General features: G+C 43.6%; 2 protein-coding genes across 2 annotated transcripts; both read right to left on the minus strand.

Annotated features, from left to right (window-relative positions):
* Positions 1-1,555: 1,555 nt before the first annotated feature.
* Positions 1,556-5,102, minus strand: hoxd9 (homeobox D9). Its single transcript, XM_062964235.1, has 2 exons — positions 3,163-5,102; positions 1,556-2,584 (listed from the first exon to the last, which is right to left on the minus strand). Exons 1-2 carry the CDS (start codon positions 3,959-3,961, stop codon positions 2,343-2,345), a joined length of 1,041 nt encoding a protein of 346 aa, XP_062820305.1. The 5' UTR covers positions 3,962-5,102; the 3' UTR covers positions 1,556-2,342.
* A 3,165-nt stretch (positions 5,103-8,267) lies between these two features.
* hoxd10 (homeobox D10) lies at positions 8,268-12,135 on the minus strand. The gene is made up of 2 exons (XM_008118952.3): positions 11,008-12,135; positions 8,268-9,381 (listed from the first exon to the last, which is right to left on the minus strand). Exons 1-2 carry the CDS (start codon positions 11,852-11,854, stop codon positions 9,104-9,106), a joined length of 1,125 nt encoding a protein of 374 aa, XP_008117159.2. The 5' UTR covers positions 11,855-12,135; the 3' UTR covers positions 8,268-9,103.
* Between the last annotated feature and the right edge of the window lie 10,200 nt (positions 12,136-22,335).

Raw genomic sequence — 22,335 nt, forward strand, 5'->3', positions numbered from 1 at the left:
AGTTCAACTTGTGTTGGAATCCATCCAAGGGGAAACGAATGGACTCCACAGTTTTCCAGACAGAGAAAGAGGGAGACAGACAGGCAGAAGATTATATTCAGATATATAGATATATAAAGCGCACTTGCCTAGTTTCCAACAAACCTCACAATCTCTGAAGATGCCTGCCATAGATGTGGATGAAACATCAGGAGAGAATGCTTCTGGAACATGGCCATACAGCCTGGAAAACTCACAGCAATTCCGGCCATGAAAGACTTGGACAACACATATATTCAGATAATTTGGGCCCCTTCCATAACTGCCACATAAAATCCAGAATATCTGTTTTGAACTGGGTTATATAGCAGTGTAGATTCATATAATCCAGTTCAAATGTGGATTATCTGCTTTGACCATTTGGATTATATGGCAGTGTAGAAGGGAAGAGAGACTCTTGTTAAATTCGATTTAATCTTCTATTAATTCTAGTACATCGAAAGGGTGTTTTCAGATTGAAATCCCAAACACAGGAATGTGAATGGCTGAGGTGGAGGCAAATGGGCTTAGTTGAATGCTTTGACTGAAGTCCCCACCACCAGATCAAGGCGAGAACAGGGCGAAATGAACTTCATTTTCATAGTTTTTAATTATGAGAAGCAGCCCTCCTTGCGACACCAGAAATTATGGGAAAACCATATGTTCTCAGACCAAGCAGGGCAGCAAGCAAAGCCCACCTCGTCCTCCAAAGGAAAGGCAGCGATCTAGGACCTGGTTTGCCACCACCTCTTTCTTTCCTCTGCCATAATGTGTGGACAAGTCAGGTTCAAAGGTAAATTGCCATAGATGCAGGGATTAGTGCTTCTGGAACATGGCTATACAGTCCGGAAAGGTCACAGTAACCCAAATGTAAATTATATAGAGGAGGAGGCCAGGCAGGGAGATCCTGATACATACAGAAAAAGATCTGCCAAAACGCCTTCCGGATTCGGCTCGATTTTATACAACATTGCGGATCAATTGCTCCTGGGTTTGCAAATAATTTCTTCTACATTACCTGTCACATTTACCAACAGTGTGTGCCTAACTACAACATTTTACGGGTGATTTAACAGATCAGTGTGTTTCTTGGTTTTGCAAAGGGGAGAGAAGTTGAAGGGAGAGAGACACAAAACAAGAACACAATTTTTCCTCGCAGCCCGCTTGCTTTTTTGCCCGCCCTGCCTCCCTTCCAACCTTTTGGAGCTTTCTCTTTTTGGAACAAAGGCAGATTTTATTATATAACTTCTGACCATGGAAAGAGGGGAGGACAACACCCGTCATTCAAAATAAAAATAATAATAAACCCACCCCAAAACAGAAAACACAACACCTAGACAAACTGCCCATAGGGAAGGTGAGGTAGGCGAAAGATAATAAACATTGGCTCAGCCGAAACATTTGGGGTAACAAACGATAATTTGAAGAAACTCTGTACAAGAGAGGGTGAAGAACAACCCAAATAATATTATTTTTCTCTCCTAAACCTTCTAAGATGTAGGACATTTCTTGCGAAACAAAGCATGCAGAAGGAAAAAAAGGCAGAAGTCTGTTTTTTATTTGCTTTCTTTAATTCCTTTTCCAGCCCCTCATTTGGGAAATCCTGGGCAGCCCTGCTACTGCAATTCCTCTTCTTTAAGATTCAATAATTTTATCAGCCTGGTTTGCTTGCTTGTTTGTTTTTCTTTAATATGTCTGAGGAGGAGAAGGGAGGATGCCCTTTCTAGTTCTGTTTCTCGACTAGAAACATCTCAGAATACTTGATATTTAGACAAAGTTTCCCCTTTTTTCCCCACTAACGTGCGCTCACAATATTCGCAAACCAAAACAGGAGGTGAGAGGAAAGAAAAATCGTTGAGAAACCCTTTTTCTGGCAACCCCAGGACCTCTTTCCCCATCCAGTCGTTCCCCACCCCACCCCCAAAATACTTGACACAAACCACAGTTACTATTTTTAAAAAAATGCAAATAAAAATAAAATAAAGCCACCGGCTCTTCGGGAAAGTTCTCGGGGAAAGTATATATATAATGGGTTGCTGTTAGTTTTCCAGGCTGTATGACCATGTTCCAGAAGCATCCTCTCCTGACGTTCTGCCCACATCTATGGCAGGCATCCTCAGAGGTTGTCTGCCATAGATGTGGGTGAAACCTCAAGAACATGGCCATACAGCCCGGAAAACTCACAGTAACCCAGTGATCCCGCCGTGAAAGCCCTCGACAACACATATGCATATAATGTTCACAATAATGAATCCCTCTTTATGTGCGAGTAGAAACCCCTCCAGACATCTAACACCCCACTCAAAGCAGTCCCGCGTGGATCCTTAGTCCCCTTTGTTGTTTTTCTCCTTGTTCATCTTTTTCATTTTCATCCTCCGGTTCTGAAACCAGATTTTGACCTGTCTCTCTGTGAGGTTTAAAATCCTAGCCACTTCGTAACGCCGGTCCCGGGTGAGGTACATGTTAAAGAGAAATTCCTTTTCCAGTTCCAGCGTTTGGAATTTGGTGTAAGGGCAGCGCTTTTTCCGCGTGGAGCGAGCGTGGATCCAGTTGGCCGCGGGGTTATCTAGAGAAGTGGAGTGGGGTTAGGATTGGAGGGGAGTGGGGGAGAAGAGAAGAGCGAGGAGGGAGAAAAAGCCAAGGGGGGGGGAAGCAGGGAAAGGGTTGGGGTTTGGGAAGGGAAGAAGAGAAGAGAGAGGAGGGAGAAAAAGGAAAAGGGAAAAGAGGGGAGCGGGTTGGGGTTTGGGAAGGGAAGAAGGGCAGGAAGGGAAGGAAGGGAAGAGGGGGGGAGAGAAGGAAGGTCGTTAAATTAATTTAACGAAGGACGCCTGCTCTTTTCACCACCGAGGAGGAATTATCATAAAAGTCTGAATGGCCCAGTCTGTTTACTGTACAAATGATGGTAGTAGTAGTGGTGGTGGTGGTGAGAGGGGGGAGCCCCTCTCTTTCTGAATCTCTCTCTCTCTCTCTCTCTTTATTTTTATGGGCGCTTGTTGCTCCGCGTCTAGACGTTTTTATAGGTTAGTAAAACTATCAGTTTTGCACATTGGAGCCTTACGGGTCGGGGGGCAATAAATCAGAGCGGGTGGGGGCAATTTCTTTCCTTTGCTCTCTCTCTCTCTAGTAGTTCCCTTTCCAACTTACTTGGGTCAAGTTGCTGCTGCTGCTGCTTCTCCTCTTTCGGGTCACGGCTGGGGCTGGCGTTGCGGCTGCTGGCGTTGCTGTGGGGGGCGCCAGCGGGGTTTGGGGGCGCCCCGTTGCCGGAGGACACCTTCTCGGCCAGGAAGGGCCCTTGGGGGAAGTCTCCGGGCCCGGCGGCGATGCCTTGGGGCTCCCTAGGAGGGGCGCACTCGGTCCTTTCGGGAGGAGGAGGAGGAGAAGAGGCAGAGGCGGAAGCGGAGGCAGAGGGGGCCCCACTTTCCGGCTTCACCAGTCCATAGTGGCGGGCGCTGGAGGGGTGGAGGGTGGGCGCAGCGGTGGAGGGGACTGGGAGGGTGCCGTTGCCGTTGCTGCTTCCGCCGCCGCCTCCTCCTGCTGTTACTGCAGAGCTGCTGCTGTTGTTGGCAAAAGGGGCGAAGGGCTCGATCCAGGAGCGCACGTACCTGCCGCCACTCTCTCCAGAGCCCCCCAAATGCGGCTGGGGCATGTACGGGTGGTAAATCCCCGGCATGGGCTGAGGAGGAGGAGGAGGATGAACCGGCGGCCAGGACCCGGCGGCGAAGACGGAAGAGGAAGCCTTGGGCGCGAAGCTGCAGGAGGCGAAGTCCGAGGCGGAGGCGGAGGAGGAAGAAGGCCGGGGCGCCGATTGCGGGTGATGGGGGGCTCCCCCTGCCAGGAACCGGGCCGAACCCCCTCCCCCGCCGCCTCCATAAACCTCCTCGCCGTTGTCGTGGCCTATGAGGGCATCCACGTAGTAGTTACTGATTGTGCCGCTCGACGACATGTTTGTGGAGGCTCCCTCCGTGGCAGGGCATCGGACATTAAAGGCATTAAAGGAGGAAAATCAAACAAACGGGTCCTTGTTGTTGTTGGGTGTTTTTTTTTTCCTTCCCCTCTCCAAAAAATAAATAAATATTTTTTTCGCCCCCCAAATAAAAAAAAATATATACACACACACACACACACTGTTTTAACTGTGGAAGATTCGCCGCCTTTCCTGGAGAACAATCGTAGTATTTTTGCAGGCGGCCCCTGCTCTTCACCATTGGTCCCTCCGCCCACGTGACGGTATTTACCAATACTCCGGGTAAATCAATCCGCTCAACTGGGGCTGCAAAAGAGAGGGAGGGAGGGAAAGGGGGCGAAGAGGGAGGGGAGGAGGGGGCTCGCATCAACCCACAAGGACGAGGAGAGAGGGAGGGAGGGAAGGGAGATCCAAAATGAAGGCTACAGCCAAAGCCTAGGCAGGCTCCAGAGCAGGCGTGGCCTTACCTACCGGGAGAAAAGGTCGCCACTGCCACTGCCGCGAGTGGGGCGGACTATTTCTTCGCCTCTTGGGAGAGAGCCCTGACTGCCATTCATTCATCCCTGCCAGCTCAAATCCTGCCAGCCTTGGCTCCTCTCTTGCCAGAGAAAAATGTCCTCCTCGGCCAAAGAAAGAGATAAATGAGGCGAAGGAGAAAGGAAGGCAGGGATCCACTCATACAAACTCTAGGGAGATCCTGTTAAAAACAAACACTTCAAAACATTAGATTGTTGATCTGAGCGCGAGTAACGACTCTCTTCATCAAACAAGGCAATGGGTTGCTGTAAGTTTTTCGGGTGTATGGCCGTGTTCCAGAAGCAAGCTTCCCTAACTTTTCACCCACATATATGGCAGTCTTCCTCAGATACATACCTCACAACCACTGAGGATGCCTGCCATAGATGTGGGTGAAACGTCAGGAGAGAATGCTTCTGGAACATGGCAATACAACCCGGAAAACTCACAGCAATTCCGGGCATGAACGCCTTCGACAAACAAGGCAACGTTACAAGGGGGTGGAGGGGGGGCATACAAAGCAATGACAGCCATCTTTCCAGCGCCAAGCTTGGCTTCCTTTCTTTGTTCTCTGTCTTTATTTATTTTTTATTATGATTATTTTTAAAAATAAAAAACAAGGCAGAGAAGAAATGATTGAGAGAGAGAGAGAGAAAGATAATGCTCCTGCTGCCCATTGTGTTGTTTTAAAACAGGTGGAAGACCTCTCCGCAAAGATTTTATGCCTTTCAATAAAATTTTTATGAGGTGCATTTGATTATAGATTAATGTGTCCCTCTAATAAAATGGACTGATGGCACACGAGGAGGGAAAAAAGCCTCCCCTTTCTCTCTCTCTCCTTTCTTCCCTCCCTCCACACTGACAGCGCCAGTCTCTGCACTTGGAAAGGGTTTGCAAAGCTGGCATCCACACAAGAAGGAAGGAATGAAAGGAAGGAAGGAGGCGAGAGGCTCCCCAGTTGCCTTCAACGGAGCCTGGGTTGTTGCTTTTGAGGAAGGGGGGCAATATCCCCATAACCCAGGCTGCTTTGGCAAATAATCGGTGACAAACAAGATGCAAAAGAGGCCCCTTCCATACAGCTGAATAAAATCCCACATTTTCTGCATTGAACTGGGATATATGGCAGTGTGGACTCAGATAATCCAGTTCAAAGGAGATATTGTGGGATTTTCTGCCTTGATATTCTGGGTTATGTGACTGTGTGGAAGGACCCAGAGACACCCCCCCCCCCCAAAACGACCCCTATTTTCTGGCCTTGCTTTCATTTCTTGGTTGCCTTCAAGCTCTTAGTGGCCAGGAAGCATTTACTACCACCCTTTCCACCCCAACCCCCCCAAAAAGTCAAGGAGATCCAGACGAGTTTTACCACCTTTTTATTATTTGCTCGGAGAGGCCAAGTTTCCGGCGAAGGGGGGCTCGGATCTGGAACAAAGAGCCCGCCGGTATTTACAACTTAAGCAGCCATTCTGGTTTCTTCTCCTGGAGATAAGTTTGAATTTCAGGCGGGCTAAGAAATGGATGGGCTTGAATGTGGAGAGAGAATGTGTAGGATTAGTTGGAAACAAAACAAAACAGCCCCAAAGTCAACCCAAACACTCGACAAGCCAGCTGAATTTCCCAGTTATTTGATTACCAATTGGCCAGAGATTTCTTGGAAACGGCCATAGGATATATATATATATGATGAGAGAACATGTAGAGAATATATATATATATATATGCTTTGTTAATGTTTTATTTGGTGAAACATCATACAGTGTCCAAATAATCTAAAGCCCACCTCCTAACATTTTTCCCTGTGTGCTTTTGTGTTTGACACAGTGTGTATTGATTGACACTTCACATCCATACACACCTATAATATTGAAGTCAATAGCTTTCAGCTTGAACCATAGTTCAAATTAACATAGGTTAGAGATACGCTTTAAAGGCAGTTTGGAAGTTGACCGAGAAAGCTTCTTCCTGAGCTTCGTTTCATAACAATATTATTCCGTTTCCATTCAGCAATCGTTTCATACAGAAGCAACGGACATGAGCAGGTTTAATAACATAGCATCCAGACAGCTCAAAATGTCTAATGATGGGGTGTGAAAGCGTGCAAACACACTATTTATACAATATGTGGACACATATGCAGGTTAGACACATCTAAGCTTGGAACCAGACCCATGCAATGCAACCATATAGCCAAGAGAGTGTACTGACTCTTGATAAGAAGTACTGATCAGCTTTCATCTCAAAGGACAGTCTTTCCAGGCTAATTTTGGGGTGGAGGCGACAGGAGGGGAATGGGAATATAACTGTGATATCACTGTTCCTTTATGAACTCTCTCTGTGTCATTATGCAAGCCAATATTTTCCACTTTGGTCGAGGCCGTTCCTAGATTTCTGCGCTTAACAAGGCGGGGATTTTTAGCAATTTGGCTTCTCTTTCCATTTCCCCCTTTTAAGGGGGTGTGGGTGGTTTTCTTTCTCAATTTGCCTCCTTGTTTAGTTGTTGTCTTTTTGAAGGTGAAAGCATTTGCAAGGATTTGGACTTCATCTGAGAGTCATGTTCATTTGCAAAATCACATGCAAACACACATATAAACACCCGGTAGGGCCGCTATTGCTTTGGGTTCTTTTTCTCTCCCTTTCCCTCCCTTTCTTTTTGCTTACTCCTTCCCCCCTTTCCGCTATTTTCCCAAAATAATGCGTCTGTTGGCCCTATTTCGCAGAGTCCAAGTCGTAAACTTCGTGTCTTTTGAGGTTTGCTATTAAGAAAGCCAACAAACACCCGAAATTGCCTTGGAGTCGGGCAAACATAGAAGCTGAACCTCCCTCCCTGAACAACGCCAGGCGCTTTCGAGGTGGGCAAAAACGGAGAAGGCCTTGTTTAGAAAATCAGGGGCAAAAAAGGATTATTTCAAAGCAGATATTGTGGAATTTTCTGTTTAGATATTCTGGGATATTTGACTGTATGGAAGGGCGCTAGGTTTGCCTGAATGCAAGAAAGGAGGAATAGAGGAGGCTAAATCTCGCAGGTAATCCTCATCTTTACGCCAGGTTGTTTTTTGTTTTTTTAATTACCAAACAGTATAAAATTGGCTCTGGTAGAGAAATGAATGATGCTTTTGTTATGTTGCTTTCGTTTTTTAACCTCAAAAAGTTTTAACCTCAAAAAATCAACCCTGGATCATTTAAAGGCATATTTTTACTAACATTTGAAGGCTTTGTATTGTCGAAGGGTTTCATGGCCAGAATCACTGGGTTGCTTTGAGTTTTCCGGGCTGCATGGCCATGTTCTAGAAGCACTCTTTCCTGACGTTTTGCCTGCTCCCTCATAGGTTGTGAGGTCTGTTGGAAACTAGGCAAGTGGGATGTATATATTTGTGGAGTGTTTAGGGTGGGAGACAAGAGTTCTTTCTCCCACTTGTCTAGTTTCCAACAGACCTTACAACCTCTGAGGATGCCTGCCATAGATGCAGGCGAAACATCAGGAAATAATGCTTCTGGAACATGGCCATAAAGCTCGGAAAACTCACAGCAACCCATTTAAAGTCTTCCTCTCAAGTTGTGCTAAAAGCACCAACCAAGACATTCGAACACTATATAGGGAACAATTGGATATATAGCATCTATATCCAAATCTATATCTATTTCCACAGGAACCCCTTCCCCGTCGCTTCCATGTTTTCTCTGCTTTCCCATCCTAAAGAGAACGAAAAGACCCGCAAACTCGTGTATTTTGTTTTGTTTTGCTTTGTTTTGAAAGACCAAAGGCACCGCATGACTTTACAGAGTTTATTGCATTACACATGCGAATAGGACATGCACAAAGAAGAAGACACATCGCTCCCCCACCCTTTAAATACCACTACGATTCCACGTATGTACCACAAGGGAAATAATGTGGAAAAAATAAAGGATCAAAATAAAGGTCTACAGCTGAGAATGAAAGATTTCATTGCACAAAAGACAAGTCTGACGGATACCGGGGAGTGGATTGTTAGTTACATCATAAAATGTGCTTTCTTGCTTTCACTCACTCTCTCTTGGCTTGGCCTCCCACCCACCCACCTCCCGGAAAAACAAAACAAAAACAAAAACCCTTTTTTCCTTCCAAAATAATTCTTAAAGTATTTCCTATATTCAAAATGCCATTTTCCCCTATCGCAGCCCCCCACATAAATACCACGTGGTCAGTTAAAAAAACATGAGCGGGCGGGGGAAGGTCACATTGTTTGGATGTTCGACATTTCCAATAAGTTAAGACCGAATGAATGTGTTCAAACTAAGTTTACCCTGCATTACGATGAGGAGGAGAAAAACAAAATAGAACAATAAATTACACGTGCTAGGGTTTCTTTTTGTTTAATATATATATGTACGTATGTATGTATATATATACTCGCCATAGGGACATACGTAGACACTTGCAGCACTAAAAAGGATGAGGAAAGGTCACATTCTATCAGAAATTAAAAAACAATGTCAAATGAAGGGGTGTCTCTTTCCCTTCTCCCTCCCTCGCCCCTCCCTCCTCCCCAAATAAAGTCTCTCCTACATCTCTGTAGCCACTGAGCCTGTGCCTCAGCGATTGGTCAGCCCCCAGGTGAAACCGGTTTAAGAGAAGGTCAGATTAGCGGTCAGTTCTCGGATTCGGTTCTCTCTGCTCATCTTCTTGAGCTTCATTCTGCGGTTTTGAAACCAGATCTTGACCTGCCTGTCAGTGAGGTTTACGCTCTTACTGATCTCTAGGCGGCGCTCTCGAGTGAGATACATATTGAATAAGAACTCTTTCTCTAATTCCAGTGTCTGATGTTTAGTATAAGGACACCTCTTCTTTCTGCCACTCTTTGCAGTTAACCAATTGCTGGTTGGCGTATCAGACTTGATTTCCTCTAGCAAAATCAAAGGAGAAAGAAGGAAGGAAGGAATAAAATAAAAAGAAGGAAAAGGGAGAATACACACACATGCACACACCTCAGTGACTTATATAGTGTACCCTTGGCCATGAACCCACCTCCATTGTGTCTGCCAAATATGGTGGCTTGTGGGTATCAAACATTGCTGAAGGCTGAGTTTGAACACAATGGTTTCCAGGTGCGAATTAAACAATGACCAGGCGAATGAGCCAATGAGCTTTTCTGGGTAGCTTTTGTTGCTTTACAGTATACAGGCTACATCTTCTGCATCTAGAGATGCAGAAATAGATTTCAAATATTCTACAGCATGGGGAAGAATCCTGCCACCTTCCCAATGTATCACGTTTCCTTAGGTATCTTTTGTAGAAACCAATGTATAACCTGGAAAGCCACTTAATTCACATCTCCGTTAAAACATTTTAATCCACATTCATTTTGAAAAATGAGTCCATTTTATAATACCCCCACAATTAGCCAGGAAAAACCAATATGGCCTTTAGAAAAAAAAAACTTTCCACTAATAGAAAAATTGAAAGAAAGAAAAAACAGAAATACCCTGCAGAGCCATATTTTTTCCATTCAGGATTGTTTCCCCTCATTAGAGGCAAAGTTGACCTGGACTTATTAGTGAAATTGCAATTGCCTGCTAATCTTTTCCCTTTAATCAGTATATAATTAAGACCAAATTCACAGCAGGGCTTGCAAAGGTTTTCTATTTAAAAAATTAACTAAAGGCGCTTTCCGTTTGATTTGTGTTTTTTAGCTTTTGGCTCTTCCACCATATGATCCCTCCTTCAAAAGCTTGTGGACCCCCACCCTTTCCTAAAGGACAATGAAATAAACATTCACCCCATCTTTAGGAATTTAATTTCAGCCTCTAGGTCCTATTTCACCTTAAGAAACCCCATTTAGGTCACCTCAGTTTGGGTCTCGTGGACCAGGAGAGAAAGGGCCATGCTTTATTGTACATCCTCAAACTTTCTCCCCTTCCTTTTTTAAAGGGGGAAAATTGGGGAGGTGACCCTTATTTTGAACAGTGGTGTTCAGGAAGACACAGAGGAGGAAATATTCGATCCCAGTCTGATCAAAAGGAAAAGCGAACTGAGATCCAGGGCCCTTCCACACAGCCCTATATCTCAGAATATCAAGGCAGAAAATCCCACATTATCTGTGATGAATATATGGTAGTGTGAACTCAGATAACCCAGTTATTGTGGGATTTTCTGCCTTGATATTCTAAGATATAGGGTTGTGTGGAAGGGCCCTTAGGGGGGAAAAGAGAAAGCCATGGGGTGGTATCATGCAGCAGCCAGGCAAAAGGGGGAGAAGAAAAGGGGGAGTGCTTCCTCCCCAAAAAGGGGTGCTTCTCTACCCCTTCATTTTGCCACCCACATCCCTGAAAACTTGAGAGAACCTGGCACCAAAAGAGAGAGACACAGAGGGATAGGAAAAAGAGAAAGGGGCTGAGGAAGAGATGGGGAGAAAGAGAGAAGGGTTTTCCTGCTGCACCATGAATGGTGGCTATGCTAGGCAGGCACTTCTTACTGTGCTTTAGGCAACCAAGTGAGGAGGAGGACCACCCAGCCTGGTGAGGATACCGACCTTTGCTATCTTTCTCCTGGGCTTCGGGGCTGGAGACGGGGGCTTCCGGCAGACAGCCCCTGTCTTCTTGAAGCGAGACGGACTTGGGCTCGGGACTTTCCACTTGGGCGACTTTGGCGGAGTTGTTGTCTGGGTGATGGTGGTGATGGTGGTGCTGGTGGTGGTTGCTGCTGGTGGTGCTGCTGGCATTGCTGCTGCTGCTGTTGGCATTGCTGCCGCTGTTGCTGGGGTTCTCGTTCATTTTCTTCTCCATCGGGACCTGCGAGGCGAGCTGAGGCTTGGAGGCGCCGCGAGGGTTGAGCTGCAACATGACAGTGGAACTACTCGCCTCTGGGCCGTTATTGTACTCTTGGGCTTTCCCCGCCGTGGCGTAGGTCTGGCTGAGCCTGAAGTATCCTGGGACGGGGACCTCGGGGTTCTCGATGGGGCACGAGTCAGAGACCAGCCTCTGGTAGGAAGGGACCTCGGAGGCGGAGGACACCAGCTTGGACCTCTTGTCAGAATACATGCAGCAGTTGGTCTCTTCCTTAATGTTGGCCGTGAAGGAGCAAGTGGGGACCTGCTGCGTAACAGGTTGCTCTATTCGGCAGGACCTGCTCGGGTCTGTCCAATTGTCTACTTGAGGGATATACGGGTGGACGTTCATACCCATATTTTGATGATTGACCTCTCGTTTGGCCAGAGACGGCAGGAGTCCACAGGTTTGCATCCCATACGTCCCAATGTCTGTGCTAGGTGGCATGTACATGCTGGCGCTGTTGGAATAGAAGCTATCGCTCCTGCAGGCACTGATCAAGGAGTCGACTAGGAAAGTATTGGCGGCAGGAGAGCTGTTGGGAAAGGACATTTTGGGGAGGAATTGGGAGGAGAGAGATTGTGTCCTTTGTAGGCTGACATCTCTACGAAAACATTCCCTGTGTAATTGTGGGTGCCTCTGCGCAACCACATGACGGCTAAGCCAATGAGAGGGGGAAATGGCCTTGAGCCGCTACCTCCCCGCCACTCACGTGGTGCCCGGGACACTCGGCCGAGGCGCAAAGGCGGACAACAGCGACACCTGGGACGTCCGGGCGGAAGTGCAGCCGCCCAGCGCCGCCTCTTTCGCCCCTTCCTCCTCCGCCTCTTCCAGAGGCGGCAAAAGCAGCAGTGCTACCCACAGCAGCAACCTTTTCTCCCCCCTCGCCAAGCCATGCTTCACCCCCCCCCCCCCCCCCCGAAAAGCCATCCTTGGCGCACTGCGCTGATTTAAAGCGAAGATATTCATGGAAAAGACCTGAACCCCCCCCCCCCCCCCTCTTCCATCCACACACCTTCCTTTTATTCAAATCTTCCTCTTAAAAAAACAAAACAACCAAAGTCCTAAGCAAGGCACTGTCCGAATTCAGCCTGATCCTGAAGAACTTACTCCTGTCTGCTTTGGCTCAAAAATACTGAGGCAGGTACTTCAGCACATTGCTTTTTAAGATTAGCAAAAAATGAAGAATTCCCTTTTCCTAATGATTCCTAGTGCCACCATTGATATCCAAGTGCAATAATGAACAATTACGGGTGACAATTGCATTGGAATGGCTCCTGTTATATGTGTGATTTTAAGCTATTGTTTTCATTGACATGTTTTTATGACGCGATTTTAAAGTATATGTTGTTAATGTTGATATGTTGTTCAAGGCATCAAATTGTGCCTTTGTTGTAAGCCGTCCTGAGCCCTCTTCCAGCGAGAAGGGCGGGATAGAAATACATTAAATAAATAATAATAAATAAGAAGGGAAACGCAAAACTGGGGAGGGATGAAGGAGGCAGGGGCATGGCATGGGAGCAGGAGTAAGATAGGGTGATCACACCTGATGGTGATGATTATGATAATAATAATAATAATAATGTGTTGTCGAAGGCTTTCCTGCCCAGAATCACTGGGTTGCTGTGAGTTTTCCAGGCTGTATTATCATGTTCCAGAAGCATTCTCTCCTAACGTTTCACCCACATCCATGGCAGGCATCCTCAAGGTTGAGGGCTCGACCTCACAACCTCTGAGAATGCCTGCCATAGATGTAGGCGAAAGGTCAGGAGAGAATGTTTATGGAACTTGGCCATACAGCCCGGAAAACTCATAGCAACTCAATAATAATAATAATAATAATAATAATAATAATAATAATAATAATAATAATGGCGTCATACAGTTGCTGCTTCAACCAACTTCATCAGCCTCTCCATTAACAGACACCAATGCTGTCCTCAGAAGAACCTTCCAAGGAAAGAGGTCTTAATTTGCAACAAGTCTTCCCCCTTAAACCCGCCACATACATTTCCTTCATTCCCTTCAAAATCAGGAAAGTCTTTTCAAAAGATACGGTATCCATCCACAGGCGAAAGATGCGGTGATCACACCTGATGATGATGATGATGATGATGATTATGATGATGATGATAATGGGTTGCTGTGAGTTTTCCGTGCTATATGGCCATGTTCCAGAAGGATTCTCTCCTAACCTTTTGCTCACATCTATGGCAGGCATCCTCACAACTTCACAACCTCTGAGGATGCCTGCCATAGATGTGGGCAAAAGATCAGGAAAGAATGCTTCTGGAACATGGCCATAGAGCCCGGAAAAATCACAGTACACTAGTGATTCCGGCCATGAAAGCCTTCGACAACACAATAATAATAATAATAATAATAATAATAATAATAATAATAATAATAATAATAATAATACAGCTGCTGCTTCATCAACCAACTTCATCAACCTCTCCATTAACAGACACCAATGTTGTCCTCAGAAGAATTCTCCAAAGAAAGGGGTCTTAGTTTCCAACAAGGCTTCCCCTCAAACCCTCCACATACGTTTCCTTCTTTCCCTTCATAATCAGGAAAGTCTTCTCAAATGAAGCGATATCCACCCACATCCTCCTGAAATTATGGGATTTCCCCCGCTTACTTCCCTATGGAAGAGTTTCCGGGGTGGAGGTGATCTCCGAAAAGAGTCCTAATTTAGGGAGGATACCCAAAGGGGTTTTGGTGGTGGGATCTAATGTTTTCCTTTTATGGGTTTTGTAAAAGCATTGGTTCCTGACAAGTGCAAGGTACAAAAGGTTGTGGGATTTATTAATACAGATTAAGAAGAATCAGGGCGATCAATAAAATCCTCATCTACATTCTTGGGCCACTTGGTAATTTTCTTGCTTCTGAAGCTTTTTCAAGAGTTATACCCCCTCTGTTGCCACACACGGGGAAGATATTTTATGCACAAATCAATCGAGACTTTGTAAAGGAGAAGATTAATAGTGAAGATTTAGCATAATGGTGTTCGCGTTATGAATGATTGAAAATTATATTATTGATTTTTCCTCATCACGACTAACCAAGAAGGTCAATTTTTTGTTTTAATACAAATCGTCAAATAGTAAAAGCTAGACTTTTGTCATGGGTTTAAAGTTTTACATTTGGACTGGATTTTCCCAATTTATTTATTTGACAAATTCCAACCATCCTTATGATATCTGTGCTGGGAGGAGAGGGAAATCTCCTTTCCGGTGAAAACAGAAGACTAAATCTGGAAAAGTTCTCTTAGGGCCCTTCCACATAGACATACAAGCCAAAATATCAAGGCATAAAATTCCACAATATCTGCTTTGAACTGAGTTATCTGAGTTCACACTGCTCTATATTACAGTTCAAATCAGATAATGTGGGATTTTATTCAGCCCTGTGGAAGTGATCTGGGTGAACTTTGGATCTCGCAGAAGACTGAATTCACACATAACATCAAGAACTTCCCTTCCAAAACCCACAACTCAATTTTCTATCTAGAAAAAGTGAAATCATGAGATCTAATCCTCTCGGCTTGACAAAGCGAGCACGCTACCTATATTGAAATTTGGGCGTTTTCAGTGTACCCCTATGTATACTTATATATAATGTATGTATCCTCAATGTGTTGAAGGCTTTCATGGCCGGAATCACTGGAATCAGTTAAAGGTTTTGTTTGTTTTTTTGCCCTGGTTGTGTTCATCTCCGTTAACACCAACTGCTGTTAGAACAGAATGCGATTGTGAAGAATGCGTTTGGAAATAATAATCAAGATTTCCCTTCCTCCGCTCTTTCATTTTGTCCTGATTATATATTTTTAAAATAAGATCCCTTTTACTTATTTATTTTTCTAAAACTCCAAGCGCCTTCGCCATGATGTTATGGCTAAAGGTGCCCTTGGTCTATCTGTTTATCTAGGCCCTATTAGTTCCCCCTCGCCCATTCCCTCCTTCTCCCCTTTAAAATAAAACCTCAGGGAAAAGAAAACAACATAGTTTTAAAGGGCGTTTTAAAGGGCCCTTTCGCCCTTCTTTCTGGCATCTTTTCTTGCCCTTCTGGACTCTCTCACTTTCCAGTATTTTACACCATATCTATGGAGGGGGCATCACGCTTTGTTATTATTGTCAAACATACAAGAGCTCTTTCTCCCACCCTGAAAACTCCAGAGATAAATAAACCTCACTTGCCTAGTTTCCAACAGACCTCATAACCTTCGAGGATGCCTGCCATAGATGCGGGGAAACGTCAGGAAAGAATGCTTCTGAAACATGGCTATAAAGCCCGGAAAACTCACAGCAACCCACTTATGATTATACTTTGGTTAAAAGGGAAAAAAAGCAATGCCTTTCGTGCCTTTTTTTTTTTTTTTTTTTGCTGAAAACACCCTTTCCTCCCTATTTTCCCTGCTTGTGGCAATGAGACAGACCTTTTAAAAAGCTGATCGCAGCTGTTCAAATACAACATCATTGTCAGGTTAAGGGAGGCTGGCTTTTCCGGCGGGGCTGAGCCATCCTCGACATTTCTGTTTTGGAAATTGTGCCCTTGTTCCTGGGGGATTGGTTTCGAAATAAAGGAGCGGAGCTACACGAAGGAAAAGAGGAGATAAATCGGGGCGGATGGATGAGGAGGATAGTGCCAGAGCCCGGCGTGTTTGTGTTTGTGTTTGAGGCAGAGAGAAAGAAAAAGGGGGGGGGATCTATCTCTCCCTCTGTTTCCACCCTTCTTCCTTTCACCCCACCTTCCATTTAAGATCATTACCAGAGCCATTGCTAAGATTTTGTCTGAGCTGGGCGAGAAACAAAAGTGGAGGTCACGATGCTCCTGCTTCGGGGGCGGCTCTTTACGCCTTGGCCAGCAGCAATTCTCCTTCTTCTCCCTCCTTTCTTCCTCCCCAATCCCCTCCAAACTAGACGCCAGGCGACCCACCGAGTTTAAAGCATCCCCCACACCCCCTCGGCCTGCCCTTTAAGACTTTCCCCGTGAAATCTAATCAGGGACTCCATTCCCCATCCACGGCTCCTGCCTAATCCTTATTTACACTGAGCAGACGTGTCCTCGAAATATCCCAGTAGTCCCATCTTTCTGGTTTATTTTATTCCATTTTATGGGCGGCTGTAATGCTGGGAAAGAAAGAAAGAAAGAAAAAGAAAGAAAGAAAGAAAAAGAAAGAAAGAAAGAAAGAAAGAAAGAAAGAAAGAAAGAAAGAAAGAAAGAAAGAAAGAAAGGAAAAAAGAGAAAAAGAAAGAAAGAAGGCTGGGGTTTGTCCTGTTTTGCGTCCCTCTGGGCTCTGGCATTGTTTAATGAACTCCTTCCTTTTGATCCATAGGATGCATCCCCTCCTAGATATGAGATATGGATCCCTCAGTCTAGGATCTCCCATCAGTTTGTTATAGGCAAAGGCAGCCCATTGATCCCAAAACATCACTAGTGTGTGTGTGTGTGTGTGTGTGTATGTGTATGTGTATATATATTAAAGGCTTAATATATATATATATATTAAAGGCTCAGAGCTGGAAAGTCTTTGGAAATAAGGGGGGCCTGGAGGAAATGAGGACCAGATTTGGAAATTGGTGTGACACGATCTAAAAGGTGAATAAACATCTCTCTGGGAAAATGGATTATCCTTAGACCTGGTGTATTTCAAGGCCACTCGGGTTTTCAATCATATTTAAGATGGAATTGTAGTAATTAACATTATAATAAATAAATCAATATTGTGCCATAAATGAAATATACAATCGACATTACCGCAAAGGTTTCCCTCTTTACAGTCTCATATTTTGTCGCCAAAAGGGTGAAACCCCCCAAAAAGCTCCATTTAGAACTCGATTACTATTTGCAGTAAAATATATGTTGACATCGCCCCTTTTCTGTCTTAATAAATAATAGAAAATAAAACCTGGCGAAGAAAGTCGTTACTTTGAACCTTAATTTTAACCCTTCAGGTTGATTCTACTCTACTGGGCTTTTTTTCACTCCTAGTCCCTCCTCTTCTTTTATTTTTCATATCACTATTTTAGTGCAATTAATTATATTATCAGAAAAGGAGGGGGGGGAGAAAGACTGCCCCAAAGTGGGAGACACAAATGTGTAAACATTAAAATGGACCAAAATGAACATATGTTTCCCAAATATTGTTTGGAAAGGGATTTTAAAAATTATTATTTGAGAAATTATTATTTGACATCCGTGAAAGCTTTATAAGGCTTCGTCCCTTCATTTGAACATTTCATCTGGTGGAAACAAGCTCTTGTAAACAGAAATCCAATTAATTCCATCTCCTCCTGCTATAAGAGCTTTGGGACTGGAAGGCTGGCCTTGAAGAGAGGAAAGCCACGCCGAAAACTCTGTCCCTTTCCTTCGTTTTAACATCATAACAATCTCACCTTTCTGTTTTCTGAGCTTCGAAGTCTAGGGCTGAAAATTATTGGGGATTATAAGGGGGCGAGTAAAGATAGGGTCAAAGGAGAGATCCCTTTCTGACACTTTCAGCCCTGGTGCCAAGCTCATCGGGATTTTATTTTCTCTATTATATTTGCTAGACAATATCTGTAGGATAATTCAAGAGTGGAATTTCCCCTTCCGCCCTGCTATGCAGGTATTTCTGCATTTGGTAGCAATCTATAAAAGACCTCTCTCTATGGCGGACTCCCCTCTTGCTCTTTCTTTATCAGGGGGCCCTTTGTTTATGGAGGCATACAGCGACGGAAGCAATTTCATACACAATTTCATACACAACTCGCCTTTAAAAGGTTATCACTCTTATCTGGGCTCCTTCTTGGAGCCTTTCTTTCAACATTTAATTTTCAGACAACAGAGAAATCAGAGGCTGGATCTACTCGGGGAAATAATGCAGTTTGGACTGCATTACATGGTCAGGATACCACCATATTGTTGGGACCAGGAAATGTGAAATTCACTTTCCACATCTCTCCTGGTCTCAACAATATTGATCATATAATATTAAAACCGCATTATGGGCAGTGGATTATACTATATGGTCAGGATACCACCATATTATTGGGCCCAGGAAATGTGAAATTCACTTTCCACATTTCTCCTGGTCTCAAAATATAACTCAGTTTGAAGTGCATTGAGCTGCATTACATGGATCTGTACTGACTATATAATATTCAAACTGCATTATTCGACAGTGGATTGTATTACATAGTCAGGGTACCACCATATTGTTGGGACCAAGAAATTTGAAATTCATTTTCCACCTTTCTCCTGGTCTCAATAATATAACACAATTTTAAGTGCATTGAGCTGCATTTTATGGGTCTATACTGATCATATAATATTCAAACTGCATTATTCGACAGTGGACTGTATTACATGGTCAAGATACTACCATATTATTGAGACCAGGAAATGTGAAATTCATTTTCCACATTTCTCCTGGTCTCAAAATATAACACAGGTTGAAGTGCATTGAACTGCAATTCATGGGTCTATACTGACTATGTAATATTCCAACTGCATTATTCGGCAGTGTATATCCAGTCAGAATAATGCTATGATCGCCCTTTTTAGGTAGCCATTAATAATAATTTCTTTCAAAATGGTTTTGAAGCAAATATAAAGGACATCCTCCTTGAGATGCAGACAACGAGAGACAGAAATCGCATTCCAACATTCACCAACCGAAAAGAAACTTTGAACAACCTTGAGGAAAACAAAGAAACAATTCGAATCCACACCATCATCATAAACGCCTTCAGATCCCTTCCTTCAAGCAACACAAATGTCTGGAGGTTCCCTTCTCCAAAAAAATAAAAGCCAACTTCTTAAATATTCGACTAATTTCATAAGCAGCATATATCCATCGCTATATATATAAGACGTGTTTCTTTACGACAACAAAGTTGCTTTTCTTTGAGGAAGGCCCTGGTATAAACGTGAATCGAACTCTCGTTTCTTCCTCCTGTTATCTTTTCAAAACCTGCGTCGAATTTAAAGGGGGGGGGGGGGGGGAGAGGGTGCAACCAAACATATGGCTCTTTTTCTTTATCCTTCTCAAAATAAATTCATTATAGGACAAGGTACCATTGATTCTGGGTTTCAGCGGCCAAACGATCATTTAAAGACCCCGACTCTGGGCTTTTTGTGTGTCTCCTTGTATTTATTTCGGGCGGATAGGACTGTTCTAGGTATCTGGGTAACAATGAACTTCTGCAAACAAAAACAGACCAAAGGAATGCTCTTCCAAAACAAAGAGCCCGCAGCTCCTTTCCCAGAAATGACTTTGAATGTGTCTGGTTTGTCAGACAGGATCCTTGCCGAGAAAAGGCGGAGAAAGCCCACCTTCCAGCAATTTGGTCTTTTTGTGTGTGTTTCTTTTCCTGGAAAAAGTACATCTTTGGGGCAAAGCAAGGTTTTTCAAAACAGAATCTAAATTCAGAGGGATTTTTTTCCTTCCTTTAAAAACAAAATACATTTTAAAGTCTTGGTGGAAAACATCCTTCCCTTTGTCTTCTATCTGCGAGGAAATAAAAGGCATTTTTTTTCAAAAATGGATCAAGGTGACCACATAATATTCATTTTTGTTTTAAAAAAACTGTTTTTTTCCTTATCGATGCTACTTTTCATTCATTTTAAACAGAAAAATACCCTTTCAAAAGACACTTCTCCTTTAATCATTTCCTAAAACCCTGCCTAGATTATCTCAAAGGGTTATGATCTTCCTACTTCATGGAAAGGAAGCCTTGTTTCTCCAAGTGTCGCCGTTGGCATTGATATTCTTTGGATGTTGCGACTGCACTTTAAAAAGAAACAATTAGTGTTTGATTCTGCTGAGGAAATACAGGAGATAAACTAACCCTTTCCTTAAAATGGGAGAATAATCCTATGCATCAAATTGTAAAAGATTATGACCCCAAATATTTTTAATGAAATACGCCTTGTTCGTGTCATAGTTATGAGTTACTTGCTCCATAAATCTTCTTTATGCTCTATTTTCTCATTTCCAAAGCCCTGAAATCTTATAGTTGCTTATATATTAGATATTTTATTAGTTGCAGGAGTATTGGGGAGTGGGGGGGAGCGAATACACTTGAACATCAAGACAATTATGCATTCCGGAATATGAGCGCGCCCTCTTGTGGAATTTAGCAAAAGGGCACCAAGACATTTCTTTGAAAAATCATTATTGCTGGGATTCTTTCAATTTCCTATTCATTTTTCTCACATATGGACTATGGGTTTTTTTCCCCATTCCTTAAAAAACGTTTAGTCATGGAGAAATCTATTTTTAAAAACGCATAGATACACCAGTAGCTGGAAAATTTAGAATAATTATTGAAATAAAATAAATATTTGGGGTTGCTGTGAGTTTTCCGGGCTGTATGGCCATGTTCCAGAAGCATTCTTTCCTGACGTTTCACCCACATCTATGACAGGCATCCTCAGAGGTTGTGAGGGATATTGGAAACTGACATAGATGTGGGCGAAATGTCAGGAGAGAATGCTTCTGGAACATGGCCATATAGCCCGGAAAACGCACAGCAACCCAGTGATTCCGGATAGATGTAATATTGATAGATAAAAACTTGATTCAGTTGTTTGGGAGACAAATGACTCCTATTTTTACCCAGTTTTAAAAGAAGTTGGATATCACTTTTTCTAATAGAAACATTTTTTTCTCCCCAGAAAATTATTGAAGGAAAAAAGCTGGCATTTCATGTATTTCCTATTCAATACATATCTCGATGTTGGAAAATCTCTGTTCGAAAATAATTTTCGATTGAAACTGCAAGTCTTTTCAATGCTAATCAATGTGATTAATTGAATCATTCACACTTGCCCCCAATAGATAAGAGTTCTTTCTCCCACCCTGGACCTTCCACAGGTATATAAACCTCCCTTGCCTAGTTTCCAACAGACCTCACAACCTCTGAGGATGCGAAACGTCAGGAGATAATGCTTCTGTGACATGGCCATCCAGCCCGGAAAACTCACAAAAACCCAGTGATTCCGGCCTTTAAAGCCTTCGACAACACATTATCGATATAAATGCCTTTTCTAATATCTAACTATCCATCTCTTTATCTCATTCATACGTCAAAGACATCCAGGAATGAATTCTCATTTATTTCGCTATCCTGGGTTGCGGCATCCCTCTCGCCCCAATATTTATTCTTTAAACGTTCTTTACCCTTTAATGACCCAAGTTCTGAAATTAGCTACGGGAATGGATACCAAATAATGCTTTTTGGGTTTTTTTTTTGCGGGGACTTGAGGTTGGAAGAAATCTAATTTTATACTTGGGAGGTGAAAGGGATAATTAGCCACAGGAAACTAAGGGAGTGTTTTCTTTTTCCCCTCCCTTTGTTCCTTTTTAAAGAAATTAGTCTCCTGAAACAGAGAAAATGTTCTCTGAGGGCCCTTCCACACAGCCATATATCCCAGTATATCAAGGCAGAAAATGCCACAATATCTGCTTTGAACTAGGATATCTGAGTCCACACTGCCATATATCCCAGTTCTAAGCAGAACATGTGGGATTTTATTCAGCTGTGTGGAAGGGGCCTGGGAGAAACAATTAGTCAAAGGGTGGTTTTCCAAATGGAAACTGGGTTTTGGAAGGGAGTGCTTGAGTTTGCTGGCGTAGGCGCAGCAAGAAGCTGTTAATGCGTGTGCGTGTGTGTGCCCGTACATCTGCGTGTCTGTAAGGTGGGGAGGGGGTAGGAAGTGAGCAAAAAGCGGGGAAAGAAGCCTAGAGAGTGAGTAGGTAGGTGGTGGTCGAAAATAAGAGAGGAACCTTTAAGGGTCCTAATTATTCAGAAAGGTTAAAGGTGATGACCTTGACATCCTGGAAGTTCAAAGGCATAAGGAGTATGGTTTTGCTTCCCAAAGAGTTTCAAATTTTGATTTTTGTCCCTAATTACCTACAATCTCCCTGGTTTAGGGGTTTTCTTTTTTTGGTAGCTTTCCCCTTCGTTTTATTCCTCTTAGTTTGGCCTTTAAGGGATGCAAAGAGAATGAGAGAAGGATTTCTTCTTCCTTAATGTTTTAGT

Source organism: Anolis carolinensis, chromosome 1 (genome assembly GCF_035594765.1).
Source record: "Anolis carolinensis isolate JA03-04 chromosome 1, rAnoCar3.1.pri, whole genome shotgun sequence".
Classification (NCBI taxonomy): domain Eukaryota; kingdom Metazoa; phylum Chordata; class Lepidosauria; order Squamata; family Dactyloidae; genus Anolis; species Anolis carolinensis.

Bases quoted from the DNA above. Each gene is read 5' to 3' on its own strand.
- hoxd9 (XM_062964235.1), bottom strand. From the start codon at position 3,961: ATGTCGTCGAGCGGCACAATCAGTAACTACTACGTGGATGCCCTCATA. The intron at 2,585-3,162 runs GTAAGTTGGAAA...CCACTTCTCTAG, and splicing joins GCAGCAGCAACTTGACCCAA to ATAACCCCGCGGCCAACTGG.
- hoxd10 (XM_008118952.3), bottom strand. From the start codon at position 11,854: ATGTCCTTTCCCAACAGCTCTCCTGCCGCCAATACTTTCCTAGTCGAC. The intron at 9,382-11,007 runs GTCGGTATCCTC...TGATTTTGCTAG, and splicing joins CCAGGAGAAAGATAGCAAAG to AGGAAATCAAGTCTGATACG.